Here is a 20933-nt window from a genome sequence, read left to right as displayed (position 1 = left end):
AACAAAAGGATGAGGGTGCAAGATAAAAGGGGTGTCATAATGAGACAATAAAAGAAAGAAAAAGATGGATCGAGAGGAAGTGTAAATGACAAAAGCAGAATCGTTCCCAGCAGCTGCTGTCCCAAAATCAGGAGCAGTGGTACGTTATGATCTGAAATCATTGAACATAATGAGTCCGATAGGCTGTAGAGTGCTTGGTTGAAAGATGAGGTGCTGTTCCTCAACGCTTCCATTAAGCTTCATTAGAATAGTACTGGGGCCAAGATCACAGTGGAAGTGGGGTGGAAAATTAAAATGACAGGCAACCAGAAGCATAGGGTGACTGTAAGGAGGCTATCCCATCTTGCAGTTTCTCCATCTCCATCATTTCTGTTCTGACGATGCCACCAACCAGTACTTCCATTATGTCTTCCTTTTTCTTCAACCAAAGATTCCCCTCCAGCATTCTTCACAGGGCTCTCAACCGCATCAGTCACATTTCAAACACTTCTGCTCTTACTATTTCCACTTCCTCACGGAACCAGGATAAAATTTCCATTGTCCTCGCCTTCCACCCAACCAGCCTCCACATTCAGTGAATCATCCTGTGCCATTTTCACCACAGTAAAGCACATATTCCCCTCCCCTTCCCTTTCAGCATTCCAAAGGGACCATTCCCTCCACAACACCCTGGCCAGCTGCTGAATCACCTCTACCACTCTCCATCCCTTCCGAGTGCTCTTTCCCTTTCAGGCACAGGAAATGCAACACCTGTCTCTTTATCTCCTTCCCACCACCCAAAGTCTCAAGCAATCCTTCCAGGTGAAACAACAATTTACTTGTATTTCTTTCAATTTGTTATACTGCACTCTGTCAAATTGTGCTGTCCTCTAAATGGGAGAGACCAATCAGATCGCAAAGCACCTCTACTTAGTCTGCAAGCATGACCTTGAGCTTCTGGTCACCTGTCATTTTAATTCACCACTCCGCTCCCACTCTGATCTCTCTGTTCTTGCCTCCTGGATGTTCTAATGAAGCTCAATGGAAGTTTGAGGAACAGCACCTCACCTTTTGATTAGGCATTTTACAGTCTTCTGGACTCAACACTTAGTTCAAAAATTTCAGATCATATCCATCGCTGCCATTTTTTGTTGGGCTAAAGTTGCTGGTAAAGAGCCTACTTTTATCATCCCTCTAATTTTTTTTCTGTGTGTGTGGTCGATTAATTCGAGTGCGCAAGTCCTTTAAATTGCTTTGCGTGGTCGTGCATGTGCCGTAACTTAAACCGGAATGACTTGTGCACAGCCTGCACAGGAGGGAATAACTGCTGAGTATTTTCAGCGTTTTCTGTTGTTGTAGTAGATCAGGCAGTTATCTTTTCACCTCTGTGCCCTAGGTTTTCATCCAGTCCAGACTGATGGAATAAAGTCTGCTTTTAATAAAGAAAGATTTGTATTTACATAGCACCTTTCATGACCACCTGACATTTCAAAGCGCTTTCCAGCCAATGAAGCACTTTTTTGAAGTGTATGCACTGTTGTAATGTAGGAAACGTGGCTGCCAATTTGTGCACAGCAGGCTCCCACAAACAGCAATGCGATAATGACCCGATAATCTGTTTTTACGTTGTTGATTGAGGGATAAAGATTGCCCAGGACACTGGGGATATCCTGCCTGCTCACCTTCTAAGTAGTGCCATAGGATCTTTCACATCCACCAGAGAGAGCATAGAGGGCCTTAGATTAACTTCTGATTGCAAAGATGATACCTTTGACAGTGCAGAGCTCCCTCAGTACTGCACTGGAATGTCAACCTGGATTGTTGTGCTTCTGCCCTGGAGTGGGACTTGACTTCTCATGTTTAGTAAGATCAGATGTCAGCTTTACCCAATGGTAGAACTCTTGTTGATGAGTTAGAATGCTCTGTGTTTAAGCCCCACTGCAGAACTTGAGCGCATAATGTAAAGCAACACTTCAGTGCTGCCATGAAGGAGTGCTGTATTGTTGAAGGTGTCGTCTTTCATTGGATGTTAATCTAATGTATTGTCTGTCAGTTCAGATAAACAGAAAAGATGCCATGACACTGTTTGGGGAAAGAGCAGTGAGTTCTTCAGTTCTGTGTCCGAACTAACACTCAACATGGAACAAAGATCACCACAACAGATTAACTGGTCGTTCCTCTCATTGCTGTTTGTGGGACCTTGCTGTGCACAGATTAGCTGCTCCGTTTTGGCTACAAAACAACAGTGACTACAGTTCAGAAGTAATCATTGGCTGAGAAACATCTTGGGATGTCCTGGCAATGTGAACGGCTTTGTATAAACGTGAGTTCTTTCTTAAGTCAAATGAACTTGGGCAGAATCTGGTATCCTAAATCGTTTGGAAGCAAGGGCTAGTGGCAATAAATTGCCATTCTTGTTTAGAGGTACCTCAGCAATACCTATTAAAGCTAGTGAAAGTGTCACACTAATAAGAACATAAATAGGAGCGCCACCATTCAATGAGATCTTGGCTGATCTACTTCAACTTCATTTTCCTGCACTAGCCCCGGCTCCCTTGATGTTTTTAATATGTAGAAATCTGTCAATCTCAGTCTTGAACATACTCAACAACTGAGCCTCCACATCCATCTGTGTTAGAGAATTCTGGAGACTCACCACCCTCTGAGTGAAGAAATTCCTCATCATCTCAGTCCTAAATGGCCTGTCCCTTATTCTGAAACTGTGTCCCCTACCACGGGTGATGCTTTTATGAGTGCAGGCACTAACTATGAAAATCTTTCATTCCTCATCATTAATAGCTCTTTAGATGATCAGAAAATTTAGCCTAACTTTAACAAAATGCAGATATTTCTAATGAGTGACCACATGCATCTTTATCTGTTTTACAGGAGTACAAGCACAAATTAGCCAAGGTCACACAAGTGCGGAAAGAACTCAAGTCCCACATCCAGAGCTTACCAGATCTTTCCCAGCTTCCTAATGTGACAGGTGGCTTGGCCCCATTGCCCTCTGCAGGGGATCTCTTCTCCACTGATTGATCTGTTCAATTCTTCTGCTATAAAAGACTTTTAAAAAGGACATAGAGGAAGGAGTGCATAATTTTCAGACCCCCCCCCCCCCAATATTTTTTTTCTTGTTTTAAAAAGTCAGAAACTTATTTTGCTGTAGTGATATTTTTGTATGTCTACAGGGTTGCGGTGCTAGCTGATGTGAATAAAATAAAAGGTATTTAAAAAGAAACCTACTGTTTGCACACAGAGAAGACAGGCTATTTACCTGTACACAGTTTATGCCAATTGGCAACTGTTTATTTGATGAGTAAGTGAATGCCAGAGAATTGTGTCTTGCAAAAAATTACAGTATTTCAGTCATTTGAAAGATTCCTGTTAGATTTGGATCAGTGGGACCACATTGTTATTACAGTGGGTAGGCTGGTTAACATGTAGATACCTTGAAAGCATTATGGCTAGGAAGTTACTAGTAGTTTAAAGCCACCATTGACATTAGCAGCTCATTTCATAGAAGCAGCAACTAAGTATGTCAAGGAATACACTCTAAGCACCTGTAAAGCTCAAATAATGAATGTTTGTTCACATTATGTCATTTAACCAATAGCTATTGGCCACCTCACCATCAAATAAAAGCATTTGAAGTACAAAAAATTACTACTAGTTGAGACCTGAACCTAGTATAGGAGCTGTGCTAATCAAATGCAGAATAACAATGTAGACATCTGTAACAGGCATGCACCATGAAATGGACACAATCTGTACACTGAATGTAATGAACCCTCTTTAATGTTTGATATTGTAGGTCAGCCTGCATTGCATGCTGCTTCCTGAATTTAGTTGGAACTGGTGGGCTTTGCTGCTATAGTTGTACACTACTGACAGTGGATCATTGACACCATAACTGACATTTATCGACCTTCATTAAGCAGAGTTTGAGCTAGCAAAGCCAATACATTGTCTGAAGCCTTAATTTGCTCCTTTCCAATAGGTGGTTTAAAAAAAATGTAATGAAGTTGCATTCTTCAAGGTTGCTTTTATTTGCATTTTTTTAATGTGATTACCATGTGAGAAAAAATATTCAAAAAAAGCACGACTAGTGATGTTTAAACACAATATTATGAGTCCTAAAGTAGTATTGTCATGAATGTAACGTGGTATTAGCAGTTTGATTTTTCTGTTTTGTTTACTCAAAGGGTAATGACACTGGGCGGGAATGTAAATGACTTTCAGTATAAATTGCTCAGCCTGGAAAGATTATTAAAAAAATATCTTCCCACCTGTGAGGGAAGGTTTCTGTTTTACTGGTCAGATAGCAACCTCTTGTTGGGTCTGACAGCTAGAATGTACTTGCTCACATTACATACATGGCTACCATTAGATGGGGTGAAAGTGGAGTGTGAAATCAGTCCTAAGTATGAATATTGATGCTGAAATTCATACTTCAAAAAAACTTCAGTATTTAATCTATCTAATCTACCTGAGGCAAGCACTTTAAATTGAAAGCATCTCCCCACAGGTACTTGGGTCTTGAAATTACACTGTGGTATATAATAAGTGAATGTATAGCATATTTGAAATTTCCCTCTGCTATTTTCTGGAGGCATTAACCCACCTACTTTAAATGGGTCAAAGTGCCCACTTAGATAGTGAGGAGAAAAAATTCAGACAAACATAAGGTTCACTATAATCCCACAGAGTAGTTTGTTGCCCGCTAAGCTATCCCATGCAATTACTGATCAATCTGTAAGATATTTGTATATATGCACAGTAGATAATTATAGTCTTTCTAAATCTGGCAACTTTGTGTTATAAACATCTGTTACAGGTCCTGTAAAAACTGTGCTTTCACCTTCTGTAAGTTGAACTTCTTTTGCATCTCTCAAAATGTAGGTATGTTGTGAAATGTAATTCTTCAGACTTTTCTAATCTGGCCTATTTCAGATGAACGCATTAAACAAAGTGTGTGTGTGTTTACCTTTCAATCAAGAAATGTGCAAGTGAAGAAATCTCTAGCAGAAAAAGAGACAAAAACGCACATAAGAACGGTTTTGCTAACAAGATCAGCTCCCAGAAACAAGGTTGCTACTGTTCAAATGTCTTATCATTGCAAAGGAGGAGTAACTTGTAGGTGTGACTGATGGATGGGCTAGCCAGTTGGTTTCAGTGTTTCCAGTATTTTGTCTCTCACATTTTATTAAGATTTCTCTACTGGTGCATTTCCATGCATTTCAAACTGTTCTGCAATGTATAATATTTATAGAATGGTAGAACTACAGATGATTTTATTTATAGTATTCTATGAATAAACTTTTAAAATAAAAGAGTATCTTACAAGGTAAACTTCCTAAACGTCTAAGTGATTTTCTGCAATGCCTTTCTTTATAGCAAGCACACATTTAAAACTGATTTATTTGGAAAATTTCTTTTTCTGTTTCTAAGACAATTAAAGAGCATAATGTGAAAACATTTGCACACATTAATAGTGAATATAGTGGCAATTACTTGTGGATTTGGGGTGAAATGGGATGGTGGGGCTAGTCATGGCCTTTTGATCCTATTTAACTGTGGCAGTAGAAGGCCTTATTGGAACTTGTGTTTTTAGGAGACAAATTTGGTTGTAGTTTTGTTTTTGTGTGGTGGGGCTTGAGGCAGTGGCCTTTAAGAATGTATTTTCTTCATTTTATCACCCCAAATGGGCATAATTCAGATTGATTCCGAGTGAATATATTGAATGATAGTGCATACACAAGCCTCTGGGATAGAGAATTTCAATGATGCACAACCCTCAGAGTGAAGAAACTCCTCATTGCAGTCCTACATGATCCACTCCATATCTTGAGGCTACGCTCCCTTGTTCTAGATTCCCCAGCCAGAAGAAATAACCTCTCAGTCGAAAGCTTGTATGTTTCAATGAGATTGCCACTCATTCTTTTAAACTCCAGGGTGTATCAGCCTAACTTACTCAGCATCTCATCATAGGGCAACCCTCTCATCCCAGAGACCAATCTACTGAACCGTCACTGTACCATCTGCAAGGCAAATATATCCTTCCTTAGATTTGGAAACCAAAACAGTGCCCCAGGCGTGGTCTCACCAAAGCCCTGAACAATTGTAGCATGACTTTCTTGTGTATGTACCCCAGTGTCTTGCAATAAAAGTAAACAAGCCATTTGCCTTCCCAATTCTTGCCGTACTTTTATGCTTTCTTTTCCTTGTACAAGTACACCCAAGCATCTCTGAACACCAACAATTAAAAGTTTCACATCTTTTAAAAAAGAGTCTGTTTTTCTATTATTACCAAAGTGAATAGCCCCACACTTCCCCACATTATACTCCACCTGCCAGCTTGTTGCCTACTCAATCTGCCTATACCTCTTTACAACTTATTTGTGTCCTCCTCACTGTTTAGATTTCCACTTAGCTTTGCATCATCAGCAAACTTGGATACATTATTCTCTCTGTCTACGTTGTTAATATAGATTGTAATCGTAGGAGGTGGGCCATTAGGCCCTGGATTTGTTGGCTTATAGCCCCTTAAATTTCTCTAATGCTTTTTCTCTGTTGATATGAATTACTTAGTTACCGTCTATTTCTCGAATATAATTTGTGTCTTATACTGTAAAAACAGGCACAAAATACTTATTCAGCGTCTCTGCCATTTCTTCATTCCCATGATAACTTATCTTGTCTCTGCCTCTAAGGGGTAAGCATTTACTTTAGGTACTCTCCTTTACACATATTTTTAAAAGCTCTTACAATCCATTTTATATTCTATTATTTTCCTTTTTTTTGATCAATTTTGGTCACCCTTTGCTGGTTTCTAAAGCTCTCCCAATCTTCGGGCACACTACTATTTTTTGCAACATTATAAGCATTTTCTTTTAACCTAATGTTATCCTTAAATTCCCCAGTAGGCTGTGGATGTGTTTTTGTTTTTTAATGGAATCTATTCTTGTTGAACATTTTGAATAACTTCTTTACATGTTACTCACTGTTTAGTTACCACCATACCCTTTAGAGTTTATTTATGCAGTCAACCTTAGCCAGCTCTCACCTCAGAGCTAGGTAAATGAATTGTTTAAGTTTACGGTTCTTGTTTCAGACTCGAGAATGTTGCTCTCAAGCTTGCTGTGGAATTCAGTTGCTCATGTGCATTGGAGGTGCTAAACCCAGAAGTGAAATGATAATAAAATGAGAAAACGCATTGGAATTCCATGCAAAATTTAAAGCCCTCGCACCAATTTTATCAGTGCTAAATGGGTGACTCTAAGTTGAAAATCTCCCTGTTCCATCGAGGTGGGGAATATCAGAATGAGGACAAAAATGAAGCAAACTTTAGGAGAACCTGTCTGCTGAACTGTACCTGAAACCTCTCCTCTTTAAAGGCAGCCTGTTCTGTTATTCTGTTGCAGTTTCGCCTGCCAATTTTTGATTCCAATTTACCAGGGCTAGATCTGCTCTCAACTGAAATTGTCCATCTTAAAATTAAGTTGTTTTGCTCTAGATTGTTCGATGTAACGGAAATCTTCCCTTTTCCGTAGCCAACCTAAGCCTTATGATACAATGATCAACGTTTCCTAAATGTTCCCCTATTGATACATGATCCACTTGAGCCACATCACATCCCAGAACCAAATCCACCAATGCCTCCTTCCTCATTGGGCAGGAGACGTACTGATCTGGAAAATTCTCTGAGGACACTTAAAATCTCTTTACACTATTACTATCCCAGTCCATATGAGGATAGCTTTTTAACTCTTCTGTAATTTGCTCTTCTATACCCCAGTAGTTGATGCCTATAGAATAGACTCTGTAATGAAATCATATCTCTATTGTTTCTTGGTTCTAACCAAATAGATTCTGTCCTTGACCCCTCTAGGACATCATCACTTCCCAGCTAGCCTTTGGCTTCAAAGGTGTTCATTTCTAATAGAGTTTATATCTGACTATATCTGATACCGCCTTGAGAGTAGCAACTCCAAGGTTGGTCTACGCATCAGCTGTGAGAAGACCAAGACAATGACAACTGGATTTCAACAAAGTCCACTTTCTCATAATCATCGGGCAACAGAACATCAAGAATGTCAACTACTTCCCCTTCCTAGAAAGCAACATCCCCAGGGAAGGTCATGGGATTGATGTCCACACAAGAATCAGCAAAGCAGCATTGGTCTTCCTGCAGCTCCACATGGTCTGGGCATCCAACACCATCAACACGGCCATGAAGCTGCAACTCTACATAGTAGTATCAACCACAATCTATGCCAGCAATTCATGGAAGAGAACAGCAACAGTGTCACATAAATTGGATGTCTTTCACTAGTGCTGAGATCCTAGGCATCACCTGGAGAGACATCATCACCAATGAAAAAGTACTATGGAGGACTGGTCAAAGACAGCTGTGGGACATGGTGACAGACAACTGAAGCTGGCAGGACACATATTTCGCATTTTGGACATATGCCGCACCAGAGTAGCAGTAGAATGGACACCATCAGATGGAAGAAGAAGTTAGGGCCAGCCAAAGAAGACTTCGTGAAGTACATCTAAGGAGGATCTTCAAGAGCAGACACCACCTGGGCTGGAGTGAAAGAGATTGTGATGGACTGCGGTCTTGCTGCCCATTGTCCCACACTAAGTCTAATTAAGTCAATATCTGAGCTTTTCTACTCACAATGAGAGCACAGCACATATTGTTTCTTTGTGGCTTGTTTATTTCTAACTGGAAGACTGGAAGACCAGCAATGTGTGACATATCCACTCCCATCATCTGTAGTTGAAGCAATGGATAGTTAATACAATCAACTACAGAGTGGGAAATAACAGTAATATTTAGGACCACTGAATCCTCCAGCACCACCAATCCTGACCGCACAAACAGCCCCTCCTCCCATCAACTCCAGTTCTTCCACCCTCCACCCCTCTATGAATGTCCATAACTTAAACACCAGCAAAGGTATTTCAGTCACATCACATGTCAAGGCCAACAAACACCAATCCAAAGAAACTATTCACAAGATGAATTTGGTGGCAGACCTAGCTTTATTAGAAAACCAAGGGCAGTGACTTTATTCATTTACTATGTTTATGTAAAACACCTCGATAAGGGGGAGCCTTGGCAATCATAATAATCTACTTCATCAGAAGCACAACAACTTTCTCTCTTACCATGCAATGGACTCATTTATCAGTAAGACTTCCACATTAACTGTTAAATGGTTATCATCATATTCTAAACCTAGTCTTCTATGCGCTTCAATTGATTTCGCCTTTGCTGAATATATTGAGAAAATGCAGTGTGCAGTTTTGATTGCAGTAATTTTCTTCCTGTCAATTTAACACGGTTTTGATTTAAGATTCACTTTGAATGAAAAACTCACTTAGAGTCCCCTCTCTGCCCCCCTCAACCCCTGAATTTTAGCTGGGCACCCTGATTAAAGAACTGCAACAATTAGTATTAATTTTAAAGGTCACATCTGCTATTAGCTTTCAGATCCTGTTGTTTATTTCTGATCCTTGTGGACATTTCATGTCTTTGCCTGGTCACTCTCATGGGGCTGAATTTTGCAGTGGGTGGGTTGGGGGGGGTAGGGGGGTGGTGAGGGTGTGTTACTCCCTTACCTCCCCCGCCCTCCCCCACCTAAGAGGGGGAAGTAGCAGACTGGCCTCCTTCATTCACCCTTCGCCAGCTACATGTATTAATTGGCCAGTTAAGGGCCTATTGCAATCTCATGCTTTATGAAAAATGACTACTTACTGGGTGAGAACCACGAATTGAATTTTAAAGAGACTGAGGCAATGTTCCAGTGATTTGAATCAGTAGATTCAAGATGGCTGAACATTTGTATCACCATACATGACAAATTCCAAAGCCTTTAAATGGAGCCAACCTGACTGGAAAACTCCAGCAGAGACAATACCTTGAAGAAGTATGAATGGGATCATCTCCTAAACCATTCACAGAACATCCAGACAATCACCTGATTGGGAACTACACTTTGATGCAATCACCTCAGGCAATGAACTCTGGCTGAGAAAGGAATTCACTCAGCCATAATTTAATTAAATTGAAACCTTCCACCTGGAATATACTAGCCATGACCATATTTGGATAACTGGGAAGTTGATAAGAGATGATCATGTGACAAGATAGCTAACTCTTTTTGCATTTTAAGAAACTTTTCTCCAGGTCAGAGACAGAAGCTAAAAAGATGCCAAAGTGGCAAGATCCCTGTGTGGACCTCCCTCTCCCCATCCATCTTGCTAGCTCGAACCCTGACTGTTCAAGTGCTGCAGGCAGAGCTTTTTATAAAACATCAACCCAGCAGCCACTGTCACCAGAAGAAAAGATACATCGACTGCCAACATCTTTATACAGGCCCAATGCCGAATCCTGAGGGGTCAGCGAGCCAGCTGGAACGATCCAAGTCATCAACCTACAAGATCCATAAACCTTTAACTTTGATTGGACTTTTAAAAGCCTGTTTAATCTATCCTACTCTGCAACTTACTGCTGCGTGTGAGGGAGCTTTGAGTCTGCGCTTGCATGAAAGTTGGAGCATTTTATTATTCTTCTTAAACTGGGTTAAGTACAATAAACACAATTCTCTTTTCAAAACAACTGAAGAAAAACCTGTCTGTTTGTATCTTTCAGAATCACAGCACATAACCAGTTAAACACTCACTGAATTGGCAAATTAAAAAAATAACCTGCTGCAGTCAAATGCGGAGTGGAATAAGAGGGACAGTTATCCTACCCCTCCTCACCTCATAATAACAGGCCTCAATAGGCCTAAGGGTGGGTGGGTTGGCACATGCCTTACCTGCCCAACATATTCTGGGGACAGCTCAGGCATATGTAGGAAGATGGTGGGCTAGCCACCTGACTTATTTTCCGTACCCTCCAATATGTTGGCTGGGGAGCTGTAAGCTCCCCCCCCCACCCCGGCATATAATATGTTAGCTAATATCTACATGGCTAATTGGGAGCCCAGATGTGGCTAATCGCATTTTTGATAGACATTGTCACTGAGCACATGATTTAAAGGTACTCATATTCACATGGTCCACGCATATGTACTTTAACCTTTTTGTTGATAAAGTCGTTAGATAAAAAGCAGAGGGTGTGATTGTTCCGTAGATTATTGTGTGCACTTTATTTCCTTGATTACTGTTTATTGGTTACCTGCTAAAATGATGTGTAAAAACATTGGGCTTCTGCACCATGGAAACACACATGCGCCTTTTGGTGCAAATAAGCCCTTTCTCAGACTATAATCGCAGCCGAGTCCTGATGTTGTCATCTTTACCTGCGTTTTTCAGAATCATACAGCACACAGAGAGGCCATTTGGCCCATCGTGCTTGTCCTGGCTCTTTGAAGGAGCTATTCAATTAGTCCCAATTCCCATTTCTTTTTCCTGTAGCCCTGTAAATTCATTGATTTCATTTATTTATCTAATTCCTTTTGAAAATTATTCTTGAATCTACTTTCACCACCCATTCAGTTCAGGTAGCACATTCTGGATTATAGCAACCTTCAGATTTGACACATTTCTCATCTTCCCTTTGGTTCTTTTACCAGTTAGTTCAATTAATATTGTTTGGCTAATGACATTGGTTAATGGTTTTCCCCATCTGCTCAACCAAAAACTCTTCATTATTTTCAGCATCTCTGTTAAATCTCTTCTGAATCCCAGCTTTCTAGTTTATGCACATTATTCAAATCCGTGATCTCTTCTAGTTAACCTCCTCAAGCCCTTGACATCCTTCCTCAGGTACGGAGACCAGAATTGGACACAATGTCCTAGTTTAGGTTTAACCAATGTATAAAGGTTTATCATAACTTCCTTTTATATTCTATTCTTCTGTTTATAAAGCCAAGGCTCTGAATGTATTTTTAACCAGCCTCACCAATTTGTTCTCTGACCTTCAAAAACCTCTGTACAAAAAAGACTGTGGTATGTCTTGTTTTTGCAACCTATTTAGAACTGTACCATTTAGTTTATAATGTTTCTCCTCATGATCCCTTCCAAAATGCATCACTTCTGACTTCTCTAATAAATCATTAACAAAACCAATAAGAAATTCAGGAATATTTTTGTCTGTCATTTGTCTTTCCATTTCACTGTTCTATTTTTGTTTCCCTGAACTTACTATCTGTCTCGCCGTTTACTATATTTCCAAATTCATGTAATCTGCAAATTTTGAAATTAAGCCCCTATATATCCAAGTCCAAGTCATTAACGTAAGGTCAAAAAGAGCAGTGGTCCTAATACCAACGCCTGGATACACCACTATATATTTCCTTTTCTTCTGTAAAACAGCCATTCACCACTACTGTCTGCCTTCTGTCCATAGTCAATCTTACTGCTACTGCCTCTTTAATCCCAAGGGCTTCAATTTTGCAAATATTTTGAAAGTCCAAATTTCTTGCTGACTGTCATTTGTTTTTTCCTTGTGACCATTAATTTTGCTCCTAAGAGCTTCCCCATCTTCGACATTATAGGCTGCCTGGGCTGTAGTTACTGGGTTTATCTCTTTCGCTTATCTCAAACAGTTCACAATTCTCCAGTCCTCTGGCAGCATTATACAAAGAGGATTGAAAGGTTGTGTCCAGACTGTCCACTATTTCCACCCTTACTATCCTTGCATCCCACCCAGACTTTTCTACTTTGAGTGATTTGCCAGCTACTTAAGTACCTCCTTTTTATCTATCTTTATCTTGGCTAGTTTCTTTAGTACCTCAATCTCCACTATGTCAGTGGCATCATCTCCTTCATTAGTGAAGACAGATGCAAAATACTCATTTAGTACTTCATTCATACCCTCTGACTCAACAAAAAAAATTTCATTTTTGGTCCCTTATCAGCCTCACCTCTACTTATACCATCCTTATTTATATGTTTATGAAGGCGTTGGTGTGTTAATCACAATAAGAGGTTGTGGTGGAAGAATTAACCCACGCTAGTCTTTTGGTTCAAGCTGGTTTATTTTCAAGACAACGCCTCAGTGCTACTGACTTCCAAATAGCTTCCAATAACTCATCCTTTTTGTAAAACTTATCGAAAAATTTTAACAGGAAGGTTCAATCCCCCTTCATGATCCAAATCATCCACTTTCCACTCTGAAAATACCTTACTCCTTATCTTACTTTTGGCTGGTAATGATAACGCCAAAGCCATACCTTGCTTCTTCCAGGGTATGGAAGTAACCCAGGTTCACATTTCAATTTCAGCTTTCCATTGCTGATAAGGTTCAGAGTCAGAAAAAAATCGGTGGATAGTCAAAGCTTGCAATTTTGCTCTGTCCTTCTACCATTCCGGAGCTTAAGTTGTCAGCAACAGCGCACTCTTTTTCCTCAGAGGATTGAGACAAAAATCTTCATATACAGCAATCGATCAGCAAAGCTTAAAGTTCAACCTCTGCTACTATGTTAATCGCAATAAGAGGTTGTGGTGGAAGAATTAATCCAGGCTGGTCTTTTGGTTCAAGCAAGTTTATTTTCAAGACATGGGGGAGAATTTTCCCCCCGTTGGAGGGGAGGGGCGGGGGTTGTGCAGGGGCGGGCGCAGACACGATTGGCGCCCCCGATCGGGTCAGTGCCACCATTTTACAGCGTAATACATGCCCGGAAGCGCTGAGTGTCCCCTGTGCAGGCGGGGGGGGAGGGGAGGGGGGTGGTTTCCCTGAGTCCCTGAGTGCTAAAGAGCGCAGAAATCTCCCTGAGGCACAGAGCTGGCTCAGGGAGATTAGTTTAAGTTCCAAAAATTTTAATAAAGAAAAGAAAAAATTTTAAGACATGTCCCCTCGTATTTAATTTATAAACCCTTCATGAAACGTCATCCTGCCCGTGGATGAGGTTCCATGAAAAATGCGAAGGCCACCTGGGATCTTTGCCTGCCCACCAACCTTAAGTATGGACGGGCAGCTTTTTCAATAGCCTTAATTAGTTGATTAATGGCCTTGACAGGCCTTTGACAATTTGGCAGGTAAGCAGCTGCGTGCCCGCCGAACTGAAAAGCTAAGTGATGCGTGGTGATGTCGGGACACACGCCCAACGTCACCCCACGTCATTTTACGCCTCAGCGAGCAGGCCCCACCCCCACTCGCCAAGCCAAAGATTCAGCCCATGGTCCATGGTTCTCCCTTTTATGTCAGCCGCTAATCTATTCTTGTGAACTCTCTTTGCCCCTCTTAGTCCCCTTTTCAGTTCTGCTCTGCACTCTCTGTATCATTTGATTCTGTACTGAGTTATGAATCTGATATTTGTAACTCACATTTCTCTCATTCATGTTATTCTCTATATCTCTAATAGGGTTGCCAACTCTATTCCTGGAGGTTTCATCGCATGACTTGCCTCCACACTCCAGCCATTAGTCGGCCAACACATCCATCCTTGTGATGTACCGTCCTCCTCTGCCAATTGGAAAGCAAAAAGATTTATCACCCAAATGGATAATGCTTGACTGTCAGTCAATCTTTTTTTTTCCATTTTCAACATTTTTATATCTGTTAGAGAGAAATGTTCAAAGAAAACTTTTTTAAAATTATTTTTTAATGTCCCAATGATTTTTCTCCAGGGTTGCACACGGCAGTATCCTGGAGATTGATCTTCAATTCCTGGAGACTCCAGGCCAGTCCTATAGGATTAGCAACTCCAATCTCTAGTCATCCAGGAAGACCTGGCTTTGGATTCCTTCCTTTCTCCCTCATAGGAATGTGCCTGGTCTGAACCCTAACTGCCTCTTCTTTGAAAGCCTCTCATTGTTCATTTACTGTTTTACCTTAAACAGTCTTTGTTTCTACTCCACCTGGGCCAGAACCCTTCTCAACTCATTGAAATTTGGGTTTCTCAACTCCAGTTCAGCATCTTCACCTTTATTGTTCCTTGTTTCTTTCCATAGCTACTTTAAGTCCAATGCCATCGAAGAACTTGGCTGCTTTCTTACAGGTATCCTGCTCCTCTGCTTCATGCAGTGGGTTAATATTGGAACAGGGTGGGAGAAAGCAGCAGGGTCACAGTGGGTAAACAACTGCCTTATTTTAATTTTCGTTACACCTAATTTCTGCCAACCTGGACCCTTTGTGAGTTTAATTTGTGTTGATGCTCCACAATGCCCCCCCACCACCCACCCCCACCCCCCCCCAACCCCGGCACCCCCCCCAACCTACCTAGCTCAATAGTCTAACCATTGGATAGAATCAAAGATTTTCATTATCTTAAAGGCGTCACCTCAAAGTCTAGACTTCTCCATAGTAAAGTGTCCCAATTCTGTAAGCCTGTACTTAAAACTAAGTAAGTCAACAGACAGACAGCAGATTGTGAGATTGTGCACCTATCTACTGTAGATTTCTGGAAGGAGTCAGAGGTGAAGAAATTAAGGGTAGTGGTGACTTATACAGCCACTGGCATTGTGTGCCCACCTGGTCCACTCGCTCAGAAGTCTTTCTTCCAGGAGGTCGCCACTGTCAGTGACCACCTGATGCACTACCCTGAGCCGCCTGTACAGACATGAATACGAAGCTGATCCTCTGCCTGTAAACCCTGTGGTGAGGAAGATCGCCTCCTGCGAGCTGCGCCTCTGTGGTCCTCCCCTCTCCCCTGTGGATGGGTGAGAAGAAGGCTGCTCCTGGTGCGGCTACTGCTGCTCACCTTGGTCCTCACCTGAGGTACAAGATAAAGCTGATAAGTGGCACCCATGCTGGACTGATGTGTAATGGTTGGGAAGTGAAAGTGAGATACACAAAGCTGCCATATGTCAGAAATGACCTACAAAGTATTAGAAACCACCTCCAAGGCAACGAAAGCACACTCTCAATACAATTCCTGTAAGGAAAAGCCTTTCAGCTAGGCAAGGAAGCGGATGCGAGATATGAGTACTTGTGGATTTTTTTGCCTGTTCTTTGTTCAGCCCATTCAATTCACGCTGTCCCCTCATAAGACTTTCACCCTCGAGTTCCAGGAAATCCATGCACCCAGGGACAAATTCAAAAACCTAAGTTAAAGCAGCTTTTTAAAATTGCCTCTAACATATTTATATTGGTAACCCATGTCTGCCCAGGGGGTTTCCTGTGCCAAGCTGAATGCACTGAAGTTAAAGGTGGAAGTTGATAGGATCTGCGCGTCTCCCTGATGTGCCATCAACCCCAGTGCTTTTATACTGCCACTTGCTCCCAAATCCAACCACTTCTTTAGGTTAAAATCCCGTTTTCAACCAATGCCCCCTGCGTCCCCCCCCCCCCCCCCCCCCCCCCCCCCCCCACAACCAATTGGCTCTCATTACAACCCAGGAAGCAGGACTCCCTGTGTATGGAATTGCAATTCCTGGGGCAGAATTTTTTGGCCTGCGGCTCTGCACGTGCCTGACCCGATCAGGCTTCTTATCGTGCGAAAAGACGTCAGGCGAGCGTCCCGACATCGTGGTGCTATCGCGCGATATTTCACTCAGCTGACGTGCGCAAAACTTGGAAGCGCGCCCGCTGACAATTAAGAGGGCAATTCAGCCCATTAACGGCACAATTGACAATTCTCATCAAAGCTCATCCAAGGGCGGGATGAAATTTCCGTGATAAAATAAAAATAAATTTTGTTGAACAGCCCTTTTATCAGCTATATTTTCAGGTGGTACATAGACACCTTTTTTTTTTAGCTGTTAAAACCTTTGTTTTAGCATTTTCAGGTCTCCAGCTCCCTGAGGCAGCATGTCTACCTTCAGGGAGCTTTCTCACAGCGCTCACCCCGCACCCGGGGAAACATCATCGCCCGCACTCTTCCTGCTGCCATTCTGGCAGCGCTGAGCACTTCAGTGTGAATTTCACACTGGCTGGCCTTTCATCAGACAGCATGGAATCACCGTGCGGGTCCAATTGCAGCTGGCAGTCCATTTCCCAGCCATCCTGGGCCCACCAACTGGGTGCCCCCATCAGAGGTAGAATTCAGGCACTGGTCTCAACCCTAACCAATATTTGCCTTTTAAGGAGAACGTCCAGGTTCAGCTCCTTAAAAGGCCACTAGGAAACAGCGACCTGGTGTAAATGGGGCTTCTCATCATTTCTGCTAGCCTCCCCTCCAGAGTTACGGTGAGAGACTGGTGAAGGCCCCGGTGAAATTCAGTGGCCCTATATTGAGTGGAAATCCAAAAGACAGAACCCACGGTTAAAAACTCTATACGCCACCCAGTTATCTTCTTTACTGCATTATTTGGATTTATGACTTGCAATTTAAGATGGCTTCAAATTCATTATCAAGAAGGCGTTACCGAAATTGAAGCAGCCGGGACGTTTATTGTCAGGTGAGTCAGCCCTCGCTGTAGAGAACATTGTGTTATTATGAGGATTACATCAGCCAGAGAATTCCATGGTGAAATAATACCTATCTGCTGATAAAAATGCTTTGTTGATTGTAAGACGGCTTTATGCCATGGAGTGGGAGGTTCAGAATTTGACTGAGAGTGGGGCAGTGAGTGAGGACGGCAGGAAAGGCAACAGGTCAGAAGTGGAAATGCTTTGAGCAGCGTCACCCGCTCCACATCCCCTTTCTCCGTCTTTGCTCTCGTGGCTCATACCTGCCTTTCCCTGCTGGCAATGAGCTAGAGAGCACTTCACTACACATCAGGGAAGGCACTGCATGGGCAAGGCTAGGTTTTCTTGAGTCTGTTTAAGGTGGCATTGGCGAGGGCCATCGTGAACTTGTTGATTTTTAAAATATTGTCCCTTGTTATATATGTCGCCATTCCTTCACTGTCGCTGGGTCAAGATCCTGGAACTCCCTCCCTAACAGCACCATGGGTGTACCTACACCACATGGGCTGCAGCAGTTCAAGAAGACGGCTCACCACCACCTTCTCAGGGGCAATTAGGGATGGGCAATAAATGCTGGCCTAGCCAGTAATGCTCACATCCCATGAATGAATAAATAAAGGGATGTGGGCATTACTGGCATTAGTTGCCCATCCACAGTTACTCTTGAGTTGATTGGCTTGCTGGGGCCATTTCAGCTAAGAGTCAACCACATTGCTGTGGATCTGGAGTCACATGGACATCAGACCAGGTAAGGATGGCAGATTTCCTTCCCTGGAGGGCATTAGTGAATCAGATGGGTTTTTACAACACTCATCAGTAGTTTCATGGTCACTATTACTGAGACTAGCTTTATATTCCAGATTTATTATTATATTATTAACGGAATTTAAATTCCACCAGCTGCTGTGTTGGGATTTGAACTTAAGTCCCCAAATTATTAGCCTAAACCTCAGTATTACTCCAGTGACATTATCACTACACCATCATCTCTCCCAAGCACTGCTATGCTTGATGTTCCACACAAGTGGCTACTCTTTCCATTGACATGGACATCATCTGGAAGTTCCCTTCCAAGCCACTCACCATCCTGACTTGGAAATATATCGCCATTCCTACACTGTCGCTGGGTCAAAATCCTGGAACTCCCTTCCTAAGAGCACTGTGGGTGTGCCTACACCACATAAACTGCAAGGGCTCAAGAAGGCAGCTCACCACCACCTTCTCAAGGGCAATTAGGGATGGGCAATAAATTCTGGCCTAGCCAACGAAATCCACAACCTGTAAATTAATTTTAAAAAGTCACGAAGACCTGCAACATCATGCCATTCATTTTTGAGCCAGATGCCTCCAATCTCTCTCTCTCTCTCTCTCTGTCTCCAAGCATGAGCTGTGCTGCTGAAAAGGCTCATGGCATCTCACACGTTTTCTGTTACTGCTCCAGAATTATCCTCTTCAGTGATGGCCCCCACGGCTCAGCATCTGTGTCCAGCAAGTAGAGCTTGGAGCATCTTACACCCTCCAACAGGGACTCTCCACTGCTGTGCCAGTCTCCACCATCTGCTCTTGCCCATCTATGATGTGTGACACATGTAAGAACCTAACTAGCTGTCTTACCAGACCCACCTAGGTGTCTGTCTCCGAGCTGGTGGACGGTCTGCATGAGCCATGTGACAGAGCATCCTCAGAGTGAGTGACCTCCTCCTCTGAGGAGTCTTTGTTCTCCTCCTGCACCACCTCCTGTGAGATGTCCGATGACCCTGTGGGAGATGAAAGACATGATTTAGAATTCTCAAGGTAAGAAGGTGTAATGCCATCATTGTGCACATCAAACAGTAATACAGTAACCTTACAGTGCAGATGGAGACCGCTTGGCCCATTGAGCCTGCACTGGCCCTCTGAAAGGGCATTCCACCTGGTCCCACACCCCTGCCCTACCCCCGTAACCTTGCACATTCTCTCTTTTCAGGTAGCAATCCAATTCCCTTTTGAATACCTCGATTGAAGCTGCCTCCACCACCCTCTCAGGAGGTTTGTTCCAGAGTCCAACCACCCTCTGGGTGAAAAAATTTTTCCTCACATCACATTTACTCCTTTTGCCAATTATTTTGAACCTGTGTCCTCTAGGTCTTGATGTTTTCTTGGGTGGGAACAATTTCTCACTATTTGCCATGTCCCTACCCCTCAGGATCTTGAATACCTCTATCAAGTCTCCTCTCAGCCTTCTTCTCTCCATGGAAAACAGTCCCAACCTCTCCAATCTATCCTCTTGGCTGTAGTTCTTTATTCCGGGAATCATTCTTGTGAATCTCCTCACTACTCTCTCCAATGCCTTCACATCCTTCCCCAAGTATGGTGCCCAGAACTGGACATAGTACTCAAGATGAGGCCTAACTTGTGTCTTAACAAGTATAACATGACCTCCTTACTCTTGTACTCAATGCACTTATTAGTAAAGCCTAAGATACTATATGCTTTATTAACTGCTCTTTCAATATGCCCTACCATCTTCAATGACCTATGTACGTATACACTGAGGTCCCTCTGTTCCTGCACCTTCTCTAGAGGCTCTCCCTTTATTTTATGCTGTCTCACCATATTTTTCCTGCCAAAATGAATCACCTCACACTTCTCTGCATGAACTTCATCTGCCACTTGCCTCTCAATCCACCAACATGTCTATGTTCTTTTGCAAATCAAGACTATCTTCATCACAGTTGACAACATTTCCAATCTTCATATCATCTGCAAATTTTGAAATCATGCACCACAGTCTAGGTTATTAATATGTATCATGAAGGGCAAGGGTCCCAACATTGACTCCTGAGGAACTCCACTACAAACCATCCTCCAATCTGAAAAATGACCATTTATCACTACTCTCTGTTTCTTGTCACTCAGCCACATGATCATGTTTCACTGGTCGCTGACACCAAGCCAACCTGAGTCTGTTCCGATGATGCTACATTCAAAAACAGTTCCTCTGACATGTCCTCCTTCTTCCTTAACCGAGGTTTTCCACCCACGGTCGTTGACAGGGCCCTCAACCGTGTCCGGCCCATCTCCCGCGCATCCGCCCTCACGCCTTCTCCTCCCTCCCAGAAACATGATAGGGTCCCCCTTGTCCTCACTTATCACCCCACCAGCCTTCGCATTCAAAGGATCATCCTCCGCCATTTCCGCCAACTCCAGCATGATGCCACCACCAAACACATCTTCCCTTCACCCCCCTTATCGGCATTCCGTAGGGATCGCTCCCTCCGGGACACCCTGGTCCACTCCTCCATCACCCCCTACTCCTCAACCCCCTCCTATGGCACCACCCCATGCCCACGCAAAAAATGCAATACCTGCCCCTTCACTTCCTCTCTCCTCACCGTCCAAGGACCCAAACACTCCTTTCAAGTGAAGCAGCATTTCACTTGCATTTCCCCCAACTTAGTCTACTGCATTCGTTGCTCCCAATGTGGTCTCCTCTACATTGGAGAGACCAAACGTAAACTGGGCGACCGCTTTGCAGAACACCTGCGGTCTGTCCGCAAGAATGACCCAAACCTCCCTGTCGCTTGCCATTTCAACACTCCACCCTGCTCTCTTGCCCACATGTCTGTCCTTGGCTTGCTGCATTGTTCCAGTGAAGCCC

General features: G+C 42.8%; 1 protein-coding gene across 1 annotated transcript in view; it reads left to right on the top strand.

Annotated features, from left to right (window-relative positions):
* Positions 1 to 5331, top strand: part of LOC121276239 (regulation of nuclear pre-mRNA domain-containing protein 1B-like) — a 62311-nt gene extending 56980 nt beyond the window's left edge. Inside the window, exon 7 of the mRNA XM_041184432.1 lies at positions 2869 to 5331. Within this exon, the coding sequence (XP_041040366.1) occupies positions 2869 to 3018 (150 nt within the window). The 3' untranslated portion in view covers positions 3019 to 5331. The remainder of the gene's footprint in view (positions 1 to 2868) is intronic.
* The last annotated feature ends 15602 nt before the right edge of the window (positions 5332 to 20933 follow it).

Source organism: Carcharodon carcharias, chromosome 3 (assembly GCF_017639515.1).
Source record: "Carcharodon carcharias isolate sCarCar2 chromosome 3, sCarCar2.pri, whole genome shotgun sequence".
Classification (NCBI taxonomy): Eukaryota; Metazoa; Chordata; class Chondrichthyes; order Lamniformes; family Lamnidae; genus Carcharodon; species Carcharodon carcharias.
The sequence above is the reverse complement of the archived record's forward strand: the minus strand, read 5'-3'. Positions and strand labels throughout refer to the sequence as shown.